Source organism: Ursus maritimus, unplaced genomic scaffold (assembly GCF_017311325.1).
Source record: "Ursus maritimus isolate PB19 unplaced genomic scaffold, ASM1731132v1 scaffold_5, whole genome shotgun sequence".
Classification (NCBI taxonomy): Eukaryota; Metazoa; Chordata; class Mammalia; order Carnivora; family Ursidae; genus Ursus; species Ursus maritimus.
The window spans coordinates 21,795,724-21,810,150 of NW_024426663.1; the positions used below are offsets into that span (position 1 = coordinate 21,795,724).

Genomic DNA, 14,427 nt, shown 5'->3' on the forward strand with positions numbered 1-14,427 from the left:
GGGAGGTAGGCAGGAGGACGGGTGAAATAGATAAGGGGGATTAAGAGTATACTTATTGTGATGAACACTGAGTAATGTATGGAACTGTTGAATCAATTCTGAAACAAATGTAAGTGCATTTAATTATACTCCATTTAAAAGTTTTTTTAATAAAAATGAAAAATTCCTCTACGGAAAAAAAAACCTAATTGTATATGTTAACAAATACAGTGTTAATTCACTAAATCAATGTGTTCAGAACACTGTGCAGTATTTAATACATTCTGGAAAGGCACAATAACACTAAGTGTTATTTCAGTGAATAAACGTATACAAAAAAACTGTAAGTAAAAATACTACAAGACTAAAACACGTTAAGTGCTCTAAAATCCAACGTTACAGGCTTAGAAGCTGTTTTTACTGTTTTAAATTATCCATACTATTACTGGTCCAAATATAAAATATAACTGAATGTTTACCTTTTCACATGAATGAAATTTTAAACTTTTAAATTCCCTCTTTACTCCAACCATTAACTCACTAATTCAGTGCAAATTACAAATAATATAAAGTAAGCATACAACTGCAGCCATCCAGCCTGCCTTAAAAGTAAGGTTCCATATCATATTGAATATAGTCTAAATGACCATTTACTAACAAATGCTAGAATAGGGTTTTTATATTATGGGGGAAACTTAATTAGATAACCTTGAAGGTTAATCCTATATTTTGATCGCAAAAACGAAGGGAAAAAACAGGGAACTCAAAGGGGGAAAGCAACAAATGGGACTTAGAAAACAAACTGGTAATATGTTTTTGTGAAAGTATTAGATCTGAGTTTCCTTATTCTGACATTACCTATATGTAAAAAGCATATATTTCAAACACGTGGTGTATACCAATGATACAAAGGGGAGCCTCTGCTCTTACAAAGTCCTATTACAGTAAGAAAAAGGGACACACATACTGTATAACTACAAAAACAATGCCAAAAATATAATAAAGTGCACTAATAGATATTCACAGAGGGCATTTTCTGAATAAAAGAGAAGGGTGCCAGTTCTGTGGAACATGTGAGGGAGAAGATAAAGGAAGACTTCTTGGGAAGTGATAAATAAGTTAGGTCGTATTAAGTAAGAATAGAAATTAACCAAACATAATGCAGAAGAATTCTGGCCTAGGAACTAGCTTAGGCAAAGGTGAAAAACAGTATTATGCATTTAAAGATCTACAAGCTGGAGAGTAGAGTATACATCTAAAAATGACAAGAGATAGGACTAGTGAAGGACACACGCAGTCATCAAATCCCAGGATCATTTTAGGCTCTGCTAAGGTAAAGATGGTAGAAAAAAAGTTAAGACTTTTAAGTGAAAAAGTGATACGGTCAGATACGGGTTTTAGGTAGATTATTCTGACTACTGGAAGAAAGGATTTAAGGAGACTAAAGAATCAAAGACCAATGTGGAGGTTATTGCTACACCAAGTCCTGTTAAGAAATAAAAAGGACAGACCTATAAATACAGATAACAAACTAGATGCTTGCCAGAGGGGAGGGTAGGCAAAATGAGTTCAGGGGAGTGGGAAATACAGGCTTCCAGTTATGGAATGAATAAGTTACAGGAACAAAAGGCACAGCATAATGAATATAGTCAATGATTCCATACTAACGCTATATGGTGACAGATGGTAGCTACGCTTGTGGTGAGCACAGCATAATATATGGAGTTGTTGAATTACTATGCTGTACGTGTGAAACTAATGTAACACTGTGTTGTCAACTATACTCAAAAATTTTTAATATAAAAAAAGAAAGAAAAATGGCCTTAATTAGAATATGGTTGCTTAAAATTGCAAAGAAAAGACACGTTCAAGAAATACTTGAGAAAACAAAATTATCAGGACTTGGTACCTATTGCACTGGAAATAGGGAGCCTGAGAGAAACACAGTTTAAGTTATACCACTTTCAATGGCAGTGAAAGTCTCCACCTTAAGAAATTAGAGGGAGCTGAGAATACACAAAATAAATCAACAGTGCAAATTTAGCTTATGCTAAACAGCAAATGAGGAGAAAATATAAAGTTCAAAAATGGAACAATCACAACGGTATTAACTAAAAAACATTCCCAGCAAAAGTGGGATTTATACTTTACACTACGAGAAAACTGGATGTAACTTTAAATATTTACTGGCATTGACCTATATTTTTTCTTCTTTTAAAAATAAATTTATGGTATTATTTTCAGTAGAGAAAAAAATACAGATTTGTAACTATCTTAAAAATCAGGAGGATTTCATAACACTGGACTCCCATTCTTACACACAGCAATTAGAGCAGTCACCTTCCTGTAGGCAAACACTTTCTAGTTTTTGGCTTCCTACTCTCTAATACAAAGAGAGAATGTTAGTTGCCATTTATTGTAACAATTTGCACTGTTGTTTGTACTGTAGGGAAATAGTTCCATGTACCTTAATCTCCATCAAAGAGGTAAAATAAGAAAGATCAAGATTATTGTAATTTGAGAAAAATAGGAGCATTTACACCTGACCCACTTCATTTGCTTACATTATCGGTAAGCCTCCTCCACTCATTAATTAGAATTCGTACTCTGATAGAGGTAGTTGGAAGACTTCACACTAACAGAATCAACAAGGTATGGTCTCACTCATGGAGCCTATTTTACAGTTACACAGCTACATCGAACAGTAAGGAAAATGAACTCAGAAAACATCTCATATGCTCCACCTAAGGCAGGGTGGGGAACTAAACGAGGTGTACTGAAAGTAGAGTATTCAGCTTCATGTTTTTGTGTTCTAATGGTTAGAAAACAATAACCACCACTTGAGAGGCAAGCCTTAAATTCCATTTGTAAATTCTAACAGGATGGTAAGAAAAAAAATGTTCCAGTGAAAAGAGATCAAAAGATGAACAGCTTCTATTAAAATCATATGAGTAAAATAGAATTGGGATTGAGAGTTAACATCTTCAGAAGAAAATTCATATACAAATAAATGAGGGGGGCGCCTGTGTGGCTCAGATGGTTAAGCGTCTGCCTTCAGCTCAGGTCATAATCCCGGGGTTCTGGGATAGAGCCCCACAGCTTCTCCCTCTCCTTCTGCTTGCCGTCCCTCCTGCCTATGCTCGCTCTCTGTCAAATGAATAAATAAAATCTTTCAAAAAAAAAAGAAAAGAAAAGAACCCTGATGTTGGAGAAAAGTTCTCTTTTTCTATCTCTCTCTCTTACACACACACACACCCCCAAACAAAAAAGACTGAAAAAACTGAAACATAAAATACCTAAAAGATGTCGTTACAAAAACAAGAAATGCTATAAATGTATCAGTAAGAAAGTAAAGAAAAATAGGAATCATGACATTCATAATGTCATTAATGTTTATAGAAAAGCCTTTAGTGATAGAAGAGTTGCATATAGGTAAAAGATACCTTCATTATTTAAAAATAAGACTATCAATAGATGCTAAAGAAAATATTAACATATCAGTTCCTGAGCCAAATAAAAACAATTCTTAAGACAGCCCCAAAAGTAGCAGTTTTCTTTTAAAATAAATTTTGGCCTAAGTTTTCCAATTTGCAGTCTTATAACGCATTTTCTTTTTTTTTTTTTTTTAAGTAATTAACACAAACTCACATTTTGCCTTCATGTGGATCTTCTTCCCGGCCCTAAAGGGTAAGACATTAAGACAGTATTTTATATAATTTTAACCATTAATCTATTTTTATTAAAATTAATAAAAATCATATCTTCAAACACATCTCTACCCTGGCCCTCATATTTACTTATGCATATACAAGAAAAGATGTTATCAGTTCAAGAAGCATCTTTCTAAAACTCTCTCCCTTACCATTACTACTCTTCTCCTCTTGTTGTGGTTACTGTAATTCAGGCCCTTTTCCTCCCTTTCCTCAAACTCAGCTCAATGAGTTTTAATTACCTCTGTGCCCTGTCCTACCCCATCATCTCACCACTCCAATCTGGACTCATCAGTTTCAACTGCAACTTTCTCCTGCACTAAGAACACCAAACAAGACAAAAAGAACAAAATTTAAAAACCAAACTTTTAATACCTCTCTGCCCCCTACAAATTGCTCCTTTGATAAAACCAAAATCCTTTATCCTATCACTCAAGTCTACATTTCCTATCTCGTACTACCAATTCTCTTTAGGTAGCTATACAACGGACCCAAATAACTACCAATTTGTTTATCTATATTGTCAACACCACTGGCTTGTTCTTTTTAACTTAGAATTTCTTTTCCACTCATCGCTTCCTACCTGTCTGTTAACCTAAACTATCCAGAAAGGATCTTCTTCAAATACTAGTCCTCAGTAAAATACTGAGTCCCTAAAACATAAATATAAACTTCTACTTTGAATAGAAAGGACATACTTCTTTTATCACCTTCTGAATTTTACCTTACTCTATTTGGCATGCCTATTATTTAAGATACACTGATGTTAGTCATTACTTAATAGTGGCTATAAGCACCTTAAGATCTTAACTCTTCTTTAACACCCAACCACCACCACAACCACTAGCACAATATAATTTTCACTGAACACTTACTGGACTGTACTCTTAGTATACAAAGATTTACCTCTCTCAATTTGTTCCTGAATCATCAGATATCTAACCAAATTAAAATCAAATACCCACTGAATGTCTACTATAAAACAAAGCAGAATGCTAAAAAAAAAAAAAAAAAAATTACACAAATACAAAATGCATAATCATTGCCCAAAAGGAGGTAATCTCTATAGAATAGGTTTACACCATAAATTAATTTTATACAATGTAATAAAATACAGAATTAACAAGGTGCTATAGAAACACGAGGGGAAACAATTTAGCCTAAGAAAGGCATAAATCCTCTGTGAAAACAGGGACAGTATCTGAGCTAAATTGATAAAGATGAATTAAATTTTACATGGTAGTAGTCTAGCAGGCCAGTAGTGCCGGGAAAGTGTAGGCATAAAGAAATTCATTCAACAAACATTTGCTGAATGCTTACTAATGTCAGACACTATTATATGCTATGGGAATACATCACTGAATCAAAACAAAAACCCTCACAGAGCTTATATTCTAGATTTAAGGCATAAAAGTATAAATGTACTTGGAGAACAGTAATTAGACTTTCAGAGTGGGAAAATCCTTAAATCCAACCACTGACCTAATGTCTGAAATCTAGACAATCTCCAAAAGGCTTTTCAAGCTACAAGGAATCACTAGGCTCCAATGAAGATCATTATGAAAACTTAAGTATTAGAGTAAAAATTTTTATTAATTCTAACTTGTAACTATTCCACTATTAACTGAAAGTATGACTATATTCCTTTTTAGCAGCCACAACACATTTTTCATTCATATTGACTTGTTAACTTGTTCTTTTATTTTTTTTCCATTTATCAATGTCAGGTCATGTGTCCTTATGTTAAATAGGGCTTCCCCCTCCCCAATACTCGTTGTATAACTTTCACTTACTCTTCTTAAAGTTAATCTCATTAAATATGACCCAAGAGCTGGAGATAGGTTAAACTATACTCTTAAATCCTTTCAATAATCAGAAAAATGGGGGCAGGAGGATTACAGCAAGGAGGGAAAAAAACCCAACATAAAAAAGTTTTAACTAAGAAATTTTGTAGTAAAACCAATATAGTAAGATTCTTCAGTTTGAACACTTCTGGCCCATATGAAATAAATACCTCTCTCTACTGTAAAATAACAAATACTAACCTAGGAATTAGGAGTTCTGGTCCCAGTTCTTCCACTAAGTAACTATGGGTACGCAATGTATCATATACCATTTCCTCAACTGCCCTTCACTTTTGCTCAGTATGTTTTACTTCTACATATCAAGATCTATTAATCAAGAGAATTAATAACAAAGAAAAATATTCTCCACTGCTATCTTCCCGGAAAATAATCAAAGCACAGGTTTCCGAATATTACCAAGTTCATGACATAATTTAAAAACAGTAGCTCTGAGGGTTGTGAAGGATAAAAGGAAACCATTTCATCACACTAAACAAATCTAAAAGGGAAGGATGGACTCCAAAACTGTAATATGTTTGATAAGATTCAGTGATACTGAGTATTATCTCTGAAATGCAAATGCTGCTTGAATGCAGACCTGTTATCAAAAAACACACAATTATCAATACTGTGTGATAAGACGACTGATACTGTATTATGTGGTGACAATGAAAATGGGAATACTGGAAATGTAGAAACGTGATAATATATGTGTAATATAACTAAGTTTTTCCAAGGTTACTAGAAAATTATACCTATATTTGGGAGATAAAGATTCTGAAAAGCAAACATGGGCAACCCTGTTTGATTCAGATTCCATGATCATTTTTTCATAGCCTCATTTATGAGGAAAACCACTAAGAAGACAAAAAGAGATACAAATAAGCACAAATTGAGTTTTTAATTCTTAGAAACTCATAAAAACTTTCTGGGAAAAAAAAAACTTTCAGAAAATCGACAAAGATTCAAACATGCTAGCTTAGTTACACTCTTTATAAATAAATAACATTTACTACAGTAAATACATTTTAATGAAAAATTCCTTATACTTAGGAATTGAGGTTTTTAATTTTAAACAGTTTCATTACTAATTTTGCCTTATTATGGATAAGTTCCAAAAATATACAAAATATTTAACATTCTGAGAGTGAGAAAAAAAGAACAAAACTTACCACCTCTTCCACTAGGTCTTCAACAATAAGGCCCTGTTCATCTGTTCTTAGATTTGTAACCCACATCCATCCATCTTCTAATTCATTATGAACAATAAACATATCTCCTTTTAGGAAACTGAAAATAGCATTTATGAAGTTATTAAAATTGAATTAAAATTTTAAACATGGAAATTTGAGTAATTATGTGCCATACTACAGAGATAATATGATATTGGAAAATGCATAAAGTCATAAACCCTGGATTTTTGTCCTGTTTCTGGCATCACCTAAATATAAAACTCTAAAGATACTTAACAATCTGAATCATTCCCTGATGTGTAAAACGGATTTAATAATGGTATCTGCACTATCTACATTATTGGATTACTCTTAAATTCAAATTAGAATGTGTGTAAACAGTAATTACATATGTATTATAGGCTTTAGGGTATAACTCCAAGACAACCAAACTTAAAAATTTAAGCCTCTATGTAATTACTCTTTCAGATGTAGGTTAGATATAAAATTATAATATAATTAACTCATTACACACACACAAGATAGTTACTTTAGAAAAACTTTATTTTAAATAAGCACAATTGGCCTTATCAGATGTTTATGAGAATTAACATTTTTCTCATAAAAAAACATTAACGTTTACTTAATTCACTTAGACATCCATGATACAGCATAGCATTCTTTCTCCGAAAGTGGTATCAAAGGACAGGAGAATGTATGCATGTTTTTTCTGTTAACAATTTCTGAGAGACGCATAAAGAAACTAGTTTCTTTTCCTTGGGATCTATATGTTCTCAACCTCCACAAAATCACAGGAGGAGTAAGTTAGTTTTATATTGATGCCATTTTTCAACATCAGTAATTCGCTGAACTTTTCATTTTAGGCCTGAATGAATGCCTCCCAGTGTTCAAAGTTTCAAGATTGACTGGCTGCTGCTATTAACCCTATATCTATATCCATAACTATCACATATTTTTTTTTTTTAAAGATTTTATTTATTTATTCAACAGAGATAGAGACAGCCAGCGAGAGAGGGAACACAAGCAGGGGGAGTGGGAGAGGAAGAAGCAGGCTCATAGTGGAGGAGCCTGATGTGGGGCTCGATCCCATAACGCCAGGATCACGCCCTGAGCGGAAGGCAGACGCTTAACCGCTGTGCCACCCAGGCGCCCCCGCTATCACATATTTTTTAATCAAGTTTCCTTTCAGTCTAAATTTTCAGAAACCAAAGTTCCATTCAGTAAATCTCTTCTACTTCTGAAAACTGTTTTTCTCCCGAATATCTCAAGCTTCACTGTTTCTTGGACAAATTCAAGACCAAAAAAACTTATACACAACACTTTAGATGAATTCTATTTGGATGAGCACGTAATACTGCATTCTATCTTGATTCTACAATCCTTGTTAACAGTGACCAATATTTCACCAGCTGACTGGGAGCAGACATAACTACTTAACCAAATAAATTACTCCTTTCTAGAACCAATCTCCTACATAACTACGTTAAAAAAATAATTATGAGTAAAAGCGGAGAACATACGGACAAAACTTAGAAATGAAAAGTGACAAGTTTCATTTCTTGGTCAAAAGCAGTCATAAGAGAATTTTGTTTTTAATTTTGACTTCTGTTGTTACTAGAACACTAAATATATGGTGCAAAACAAAAAAATTTAAATAAAAAGCTTATTACTAACACAAACAATATAATCATAAGATTCTTTATTTTGCATTTTTCCCTAAAAGAAGTTAAAATGCCTTATTAAATCTCATTAATCTTCAGATGTTTCTACCTAAAAAAAAAAAAAAAACTTCACAGATACACACAGATTTTTAAGGACTCATACATTCAAATATATCTGTATGATCAAATTAAAATTTATATATTCCAATTCTTGTTTAAATTTCCATCTTCCTAGAATAATAACTGTCAGTTTGGAAGGTCTCTCAGGACTCCTTTATATACTCAAAAACTGACACCCTAAAAGGCTTTTATTTATATGAATTATATCTATTAATATTTACCATATTAGAATTTAAAATGGTTTTAAGTGTTTACTAATTTGTTTAAAAATATACCCCATTGGGGCGCCTGGCACAGCGGTTAGGCATCTGCCTTCGGCTCAGGCCTGATCCCGGTGTTGTGGGATCGAGCCCCACATCAGGCTCCTCCGCTATGAGCCTGCTTCTGCCTCTCCCACTCCCCCTGCTTGTGTTCCCTCTCTCGCTGGCTGTCTCTATCTCTGTCGAATAAATAAAATCTTAAAAAATATATATATATTATATATATATATATATACACACACACACACACACCCCATCACACAATAACATAAAGAATATGAAAAAGTATTATTTTTACAAGTTTTGTGAGAATATTATTGTTTTACATTTTTGCAAATCTCAACATCTGGCTTAACTGCAAACTGCTAGATTCTTCTCTTTCTACATTCAATCTGTTGTTTTAGGGGGTTTTTTTTGTTTGAAGTATACGAAGAAAAATCTGGCTTCACAAAAATATGTAGTTGTGAAAAGAAGAGTATTTTAATACCCTCTCAGATAATTAGATATCCTATGATATTACACCAAAAACTCAACAATTGATACTTGAAGGTTAGTTGTAATATGGAATCTAAAACTGCATCAATGAACCTTTTGTACCCCATTTCAGTATTATCTATTTGTCCATCTTGCACTTTGAATGGACCTTTCCCAGGCATAATTCTTTAACAGCATGCATCGATCATTTTGAAAATACTGGTTCACTGAGCTATGCAGATCATCCAGATGTAAATACATTTTACACAGTCAAAACATCACATTCTTTAATATCACCACCAATCTCATCAGAAAAATCGGGAAGTATGTGGGAAGCTGTCAAGCTCCTGACGGCAGATACAGGGTTTCCAAAATTCTCATACTCTCATTTTTGCTGGCAAGCTCAAATTTTGTCACTGGCAACAAATACTGCCAGTTATTCCCCCTGAAGTAACTAACATAACAGACTCACTCTTAAAGGAAGAAAAAAAAAAAAAAAGTCAAATACTCTAGTCTGAATAATCATAGTTGAGTAGTTTGCCTGTCAGTCTTAAGTACAAATGGTGTACACAAAAGCAGAAGCTAGCTCAGCTCTCCACTCACTGTTCTCAAGATAAGGACCTGTGGTGCACAGCCGAGATACTTTGTGCGTACTTCCCATTTCATCACACGGAATATTAAAAGAGACTCATCAGTTTTCTTCATCACACAGAAGATTAAAAAGATATTCATCACACAGAATACTAAAAGGGTTGAGATTTAGTGAGATACCTTTTACGGTCTCAGCAAGAAAAATTTGAGGGGAAGCTGTTTTGTAGCTTTTTACCCCCAAGTGTGTGGCAGCGAAGAATACTGTATACTTTGGTGCCACTGCCTTGATTTGTGCTAACACACTAACAGTTTTACTGCTTGTTGCTTTTGTACCATCAATGTAAATGTCACAGTGAAAAAAGGCAAATTACATCTTGGTCTTATTAAGAAAACAGTTCTGCTCTCATGAATTCTCTAAACAAGTCTCAAGTAGCCCCAAGGTTACAAGGATCACACTTTAAGCACTGCTGTCCCAGGGGATACACTGGGAATTTACAAGTTATTCAAAATTCCTGAATTGGTAGTTCACCACTGTTCTTCTTTATTGTATGTATTTCATTCCTTCTCTTTATTTCATTGGCTTTTCCTGCTTAGATCACAAATAAAGGTATGCCAATAAAAACTAAATGAGAAGTTGTTATTTTGTGGACAATCATATAAAAATAGAATCCTTATTCTGAGATTCCGGATAGTTAAATCTTTATTTTATAAAATACCACATTTCCAGAAATTTCAGTACCTCCCAAAGTTACTGTTTTTTAAATACTGCTGTTGATTTCAGTGAGAAGCTGTATACCAGAATCAGTAAACATTTTACCAGTAAGAAAGAAATTTTCTATTGCAAAGTAGCTTGTAGAAAGACACTGATAATTTGATAATTATCAAACATCAGATTATATGAAAATAATAAAAATAAGTTACATATAAATCAAATTATATGAAAGTAATTTTTAAAAATTATCATGTTCTGTATTCTATGTCACACTTAAACTATTCACCCATCACGTAAAATAGAAGTTTAGTCATCATTTAAGTACAAATTACAGTTGAGACTAAATGCCATGTACTAATAAAAATTAAAATAGAGTACAGAATGTAACAATTATCCTTACTTTGTCAGAGACAGTCTAATAAAATCTGAATTTATTTCACCTGTCATCTTCCCTGTGGCCACTCTGATCCAAATCCATATTCTGAACAAATAAGCCAAACACAGGAGTACAGGAATGATGAACTCAATATTAAAGGTACTTTCACTCTGCTGCATGCTATTTCCTCAAAGTCCAAAACCTTGCCAGTTCAAGAGTACTAAGTTTTTGAAGTCTGTCAAATGCCTATTTCAGATGCTTATAAATGAGAATACATTCTAAAATACCTTATTTCATCAGTGTCTGGAACCTTTGTGTAAGGTAGAATGGCTCGAACACGCCTTCTATCTTCTACTGGCTGGGAATCATAAGAAAAAAAAGATTTACAAAAGATAATCTTTTTATGTCAAAGTCAAATCAGGTATGTCCACATAAAGTTCAAACCAACAAAAATCCACATTATGAACATAAGATCATTCAAATCGTTTTTAGTAAGGTTCTAAATACTCAAAGCCTAGAAATACTTGTCTTGTTTCTGGTTGTTTTCTTTTTTTTACAGACATTCTTTTAACTGTATAACCTATGTTTTTATCAAGTAATATGAATAACCATTTAATTTTAAATGAACTACATGGAATATATAAATTAACCTTTCTCTGATGATGCAGGAGGCGTTTCAGAATCTTACAGCAACTTCAGGGTGAGCACTATGCTATCGGTCATTACTGTTCATTCACTTAAAAATATTTGTTAAGCTATCACCATACAGTATTTTATAAAAGAGAAAAAGTCTAGCAACTTAAATACAAAATTACTGAAAATTTTTCTTTTTTTGAAGAGGATATCAGTTTTGCTGACAGTACAACCAGAATTAAAGTTTAAGACAACAAATATTTCTTGAATTATAATAAATACCATAAGAAACTGAACAAGAGCTAACCTCATTAGTAAAGTGAAATAATAAATTTTTGAAAAATATTTTATTTAAGTTTTACTTGCCTCTGGTGGTGCAACTGGATAAAGCAATTTTTCTCCTTTAAGCAAACAGGAAACATGACTGTAATAACCTATTAAGTCTGACAGTGAAGAAAAACGTCTTCCACCAATGTAGTAATCTCCACACATAGCAATAATCCTATTTGTAAAGGAAAAAAATACAGTATAACAAAAACCTTTAGAGCCAATTCTGAAGACCCATTTCTAAAGAAATTATAAATCCCTAATTTTCATACTCTTTTAACTATATCCTTGTATTAAAACACTACTGATTAATCTCCACCAATGCAAATTTACCTGAGGTTATTTCTTCTAAAAATATATATGCATACATATGATAGATATGAAATACATATCTGACTTACCCCATTACATAATTCATTACAATATTTATAAATCTATCTTCAAATACCTCTGCTCACTTTTCATATTTAAGACTAAATAGCAATTTCAGTAAGTTTTCTCTGGCTAAAAGTAGCTTGCAGATCTGAAAATATTAAGAGTATTATAATAATTTCACATTCTACGTGTGGTATAAAGTACTCTTAGAACTTATTTTATTATCTGAAAGTCCAGGGCATACAAACATTTTTATCAGTTAACATTATAGGCAATATATGATTTTTTTCAATATCTCCCATAAAAATGAAATTGAAGACAATAATAAAGGTATGTATATTTATGGAGACTTTGATATCTGTACTTGAAAATCTACATACCTTAGACATGAATGTTTGCAAAGAATTTCACAACAGTGAAGCAAGATGAATTAAAGGGCACACATCTTGACTCTTTGTTTCCTATATTTTGTTACTCTGTAGTCTAAAAGTACATATTTCCTTTATTTCTGCTTTACCACTCAAAGTTTCCTCATAATTCTTTATACTTTAAAAGTGATTATTATATTTGAGATTAGCACAGTAATGCCCAATAATATTGTTTTTAAACAAAAAAGCAAGCATTCAATAATATCTACTCTATAATCACCTGATTAAATCACTTAACTGAAAACAAATCACTTTCCCCATCATTTAAATATCACTGAATCATTCACCTTTAATAAAGCAGGTATATTTAAGAACACTACAGCAAAGTAACTATATTATTTAGCCTCATATTAGAAATAAAGACTTACCTAAAATGGTTGACAACATTTGTCTGGCTAAGAAATGAAAGTACAAAGGACCCTGGCCTCCGATCACTCTCTCTTATAAGGTAACTGCCGGACTTCCCTGCCTGCCTTAGGCGTTCTTCTGCTATAGTTCTATCAAGTTTTCCATGATACCACCTAAAGGAAAAAAGCTGCGATTAGAATACGAATAGCAACCATAAAATTAATACTGACAGTTGAAAAACTTACTACTAGAAGTTTTAAATACCTAAATGTAACTTAAACATTTACCTTTTACTCTTGATAGGTTATTCCAATTTTTTTTTTGTTTTTGTTTTGTTTTATTTTTATTTATTTGACAGAGATAGAGACCGCCAGAGAGAGAGGGAACAAAAGCAGGGGGAGTGGGAGAGGAAGAAGCAGGCTCCTAGCGGAGGAGCCTGATGCGGGGCTCGATGCCATAATGCCGGGATCACGCCCTGAGCCGAAGGCAGATGCTTAACTACTGCGCCACCCAGGTGCCCCAGGTTATTCCAATTTTAACTCAATTGTTTCTAACTTTACAGTCTCAAAAAAAAATTCATTTATTCAGTTTCTAATTTGTTCTGTAAACTCAGGGCTAATCATCTCACACGTGAACCTGTTCCATTTCTGTCCATCTTTCTACCTCTAGGATTGTCTACCTGGTCAAGATATAAACACTTATTACAATCAAATCTTTATTTAGAAAAATAAGAATACGATGGACAAATGGAAACAATTACTACCTCTCTATATACTAAAGAACCTAAGTATATCACTTGACATAACAAGCAAGGCACATGGTACCTGTAAGAAAATAAAACTTTAATCCATTTCAGTGTCTGTGTCCTTGAACAGGAAAATAAACATTGTCAAAGACTATCGTTCTAATTTCCTATTTCAACATGAAGCTGATTACTCCCTAACCACACATCTGATGTTAATTCCTCAAATTTATTTAACAAACATGTGAGAAATAAATAATACCTTTGTCCCTTTAACTTTCCTACTCTGAATTTAAATATGTTCTACCTACCATACTACCAGATAATCTGCTTAAATGACTCGCTATAACTCTAGCAACACCCAGGCTACCAATTTATGCCTATAAAAGACTCATTGATCTATATAAAAAAATATTAGAATCATATTGGAATTTTCACATGGTTGTGGTAATAGATCTACAAAGTAACTGTTATGAAATATTTTTACACCTTCAGTATGTTAGTCATCCGAACTCATCCTTGATACTTGTAGGCTCTCTTGAAACAGAGGAAAAGAATAAAACATTCATATTGCATTGATATATTTAACATATAGCCATAAGTCAACAGTCAAAACTATTACAGTCCTATGACTATTTTTGTAATACTATTTTT

General features: G+C 32.9%; 1 protein-coding gene across 3 annotated transcripts in view; it reads right to left on the bottom strand.

Annotated features, from left to right (window-relative positions):
- The window catches only part of RASA1 (RAS p21 protein activator 1), a 114,660-nt gene that overhangs the window by 50,767 nt on the left and 49,466 nt on the right, over positions 1-14,427 (bottom strand). For all 3 annotated transcript variants that reach the window (XM_040622114.1, XM_008700853.2, XM_040622115.1), the window contains exons 2-6: positions 13,052-13,204; positions 11,920-12,055; positions 11,208-11,278; positions 6,706-6,823; positions 3,628-3,659 (exon numbers count right to left, since the gene is read on the bottom strand). In XM_040622114.1, the coding sequence (XP_040478048.1) occupies positions 3,628-3,659; positions 6,706-6,823; positions 11,208-11,278; positions 11,920-12,055; positions 13,052-13,204 (510 nt within the window). The remainder of the gene's footprint in view (positions 1-3,627; positions 3,660-6,705; positions 6,824-11,207; positions 11,279-11,919; positions 12,056-13,051; positions 13,205-14,427) is intronic.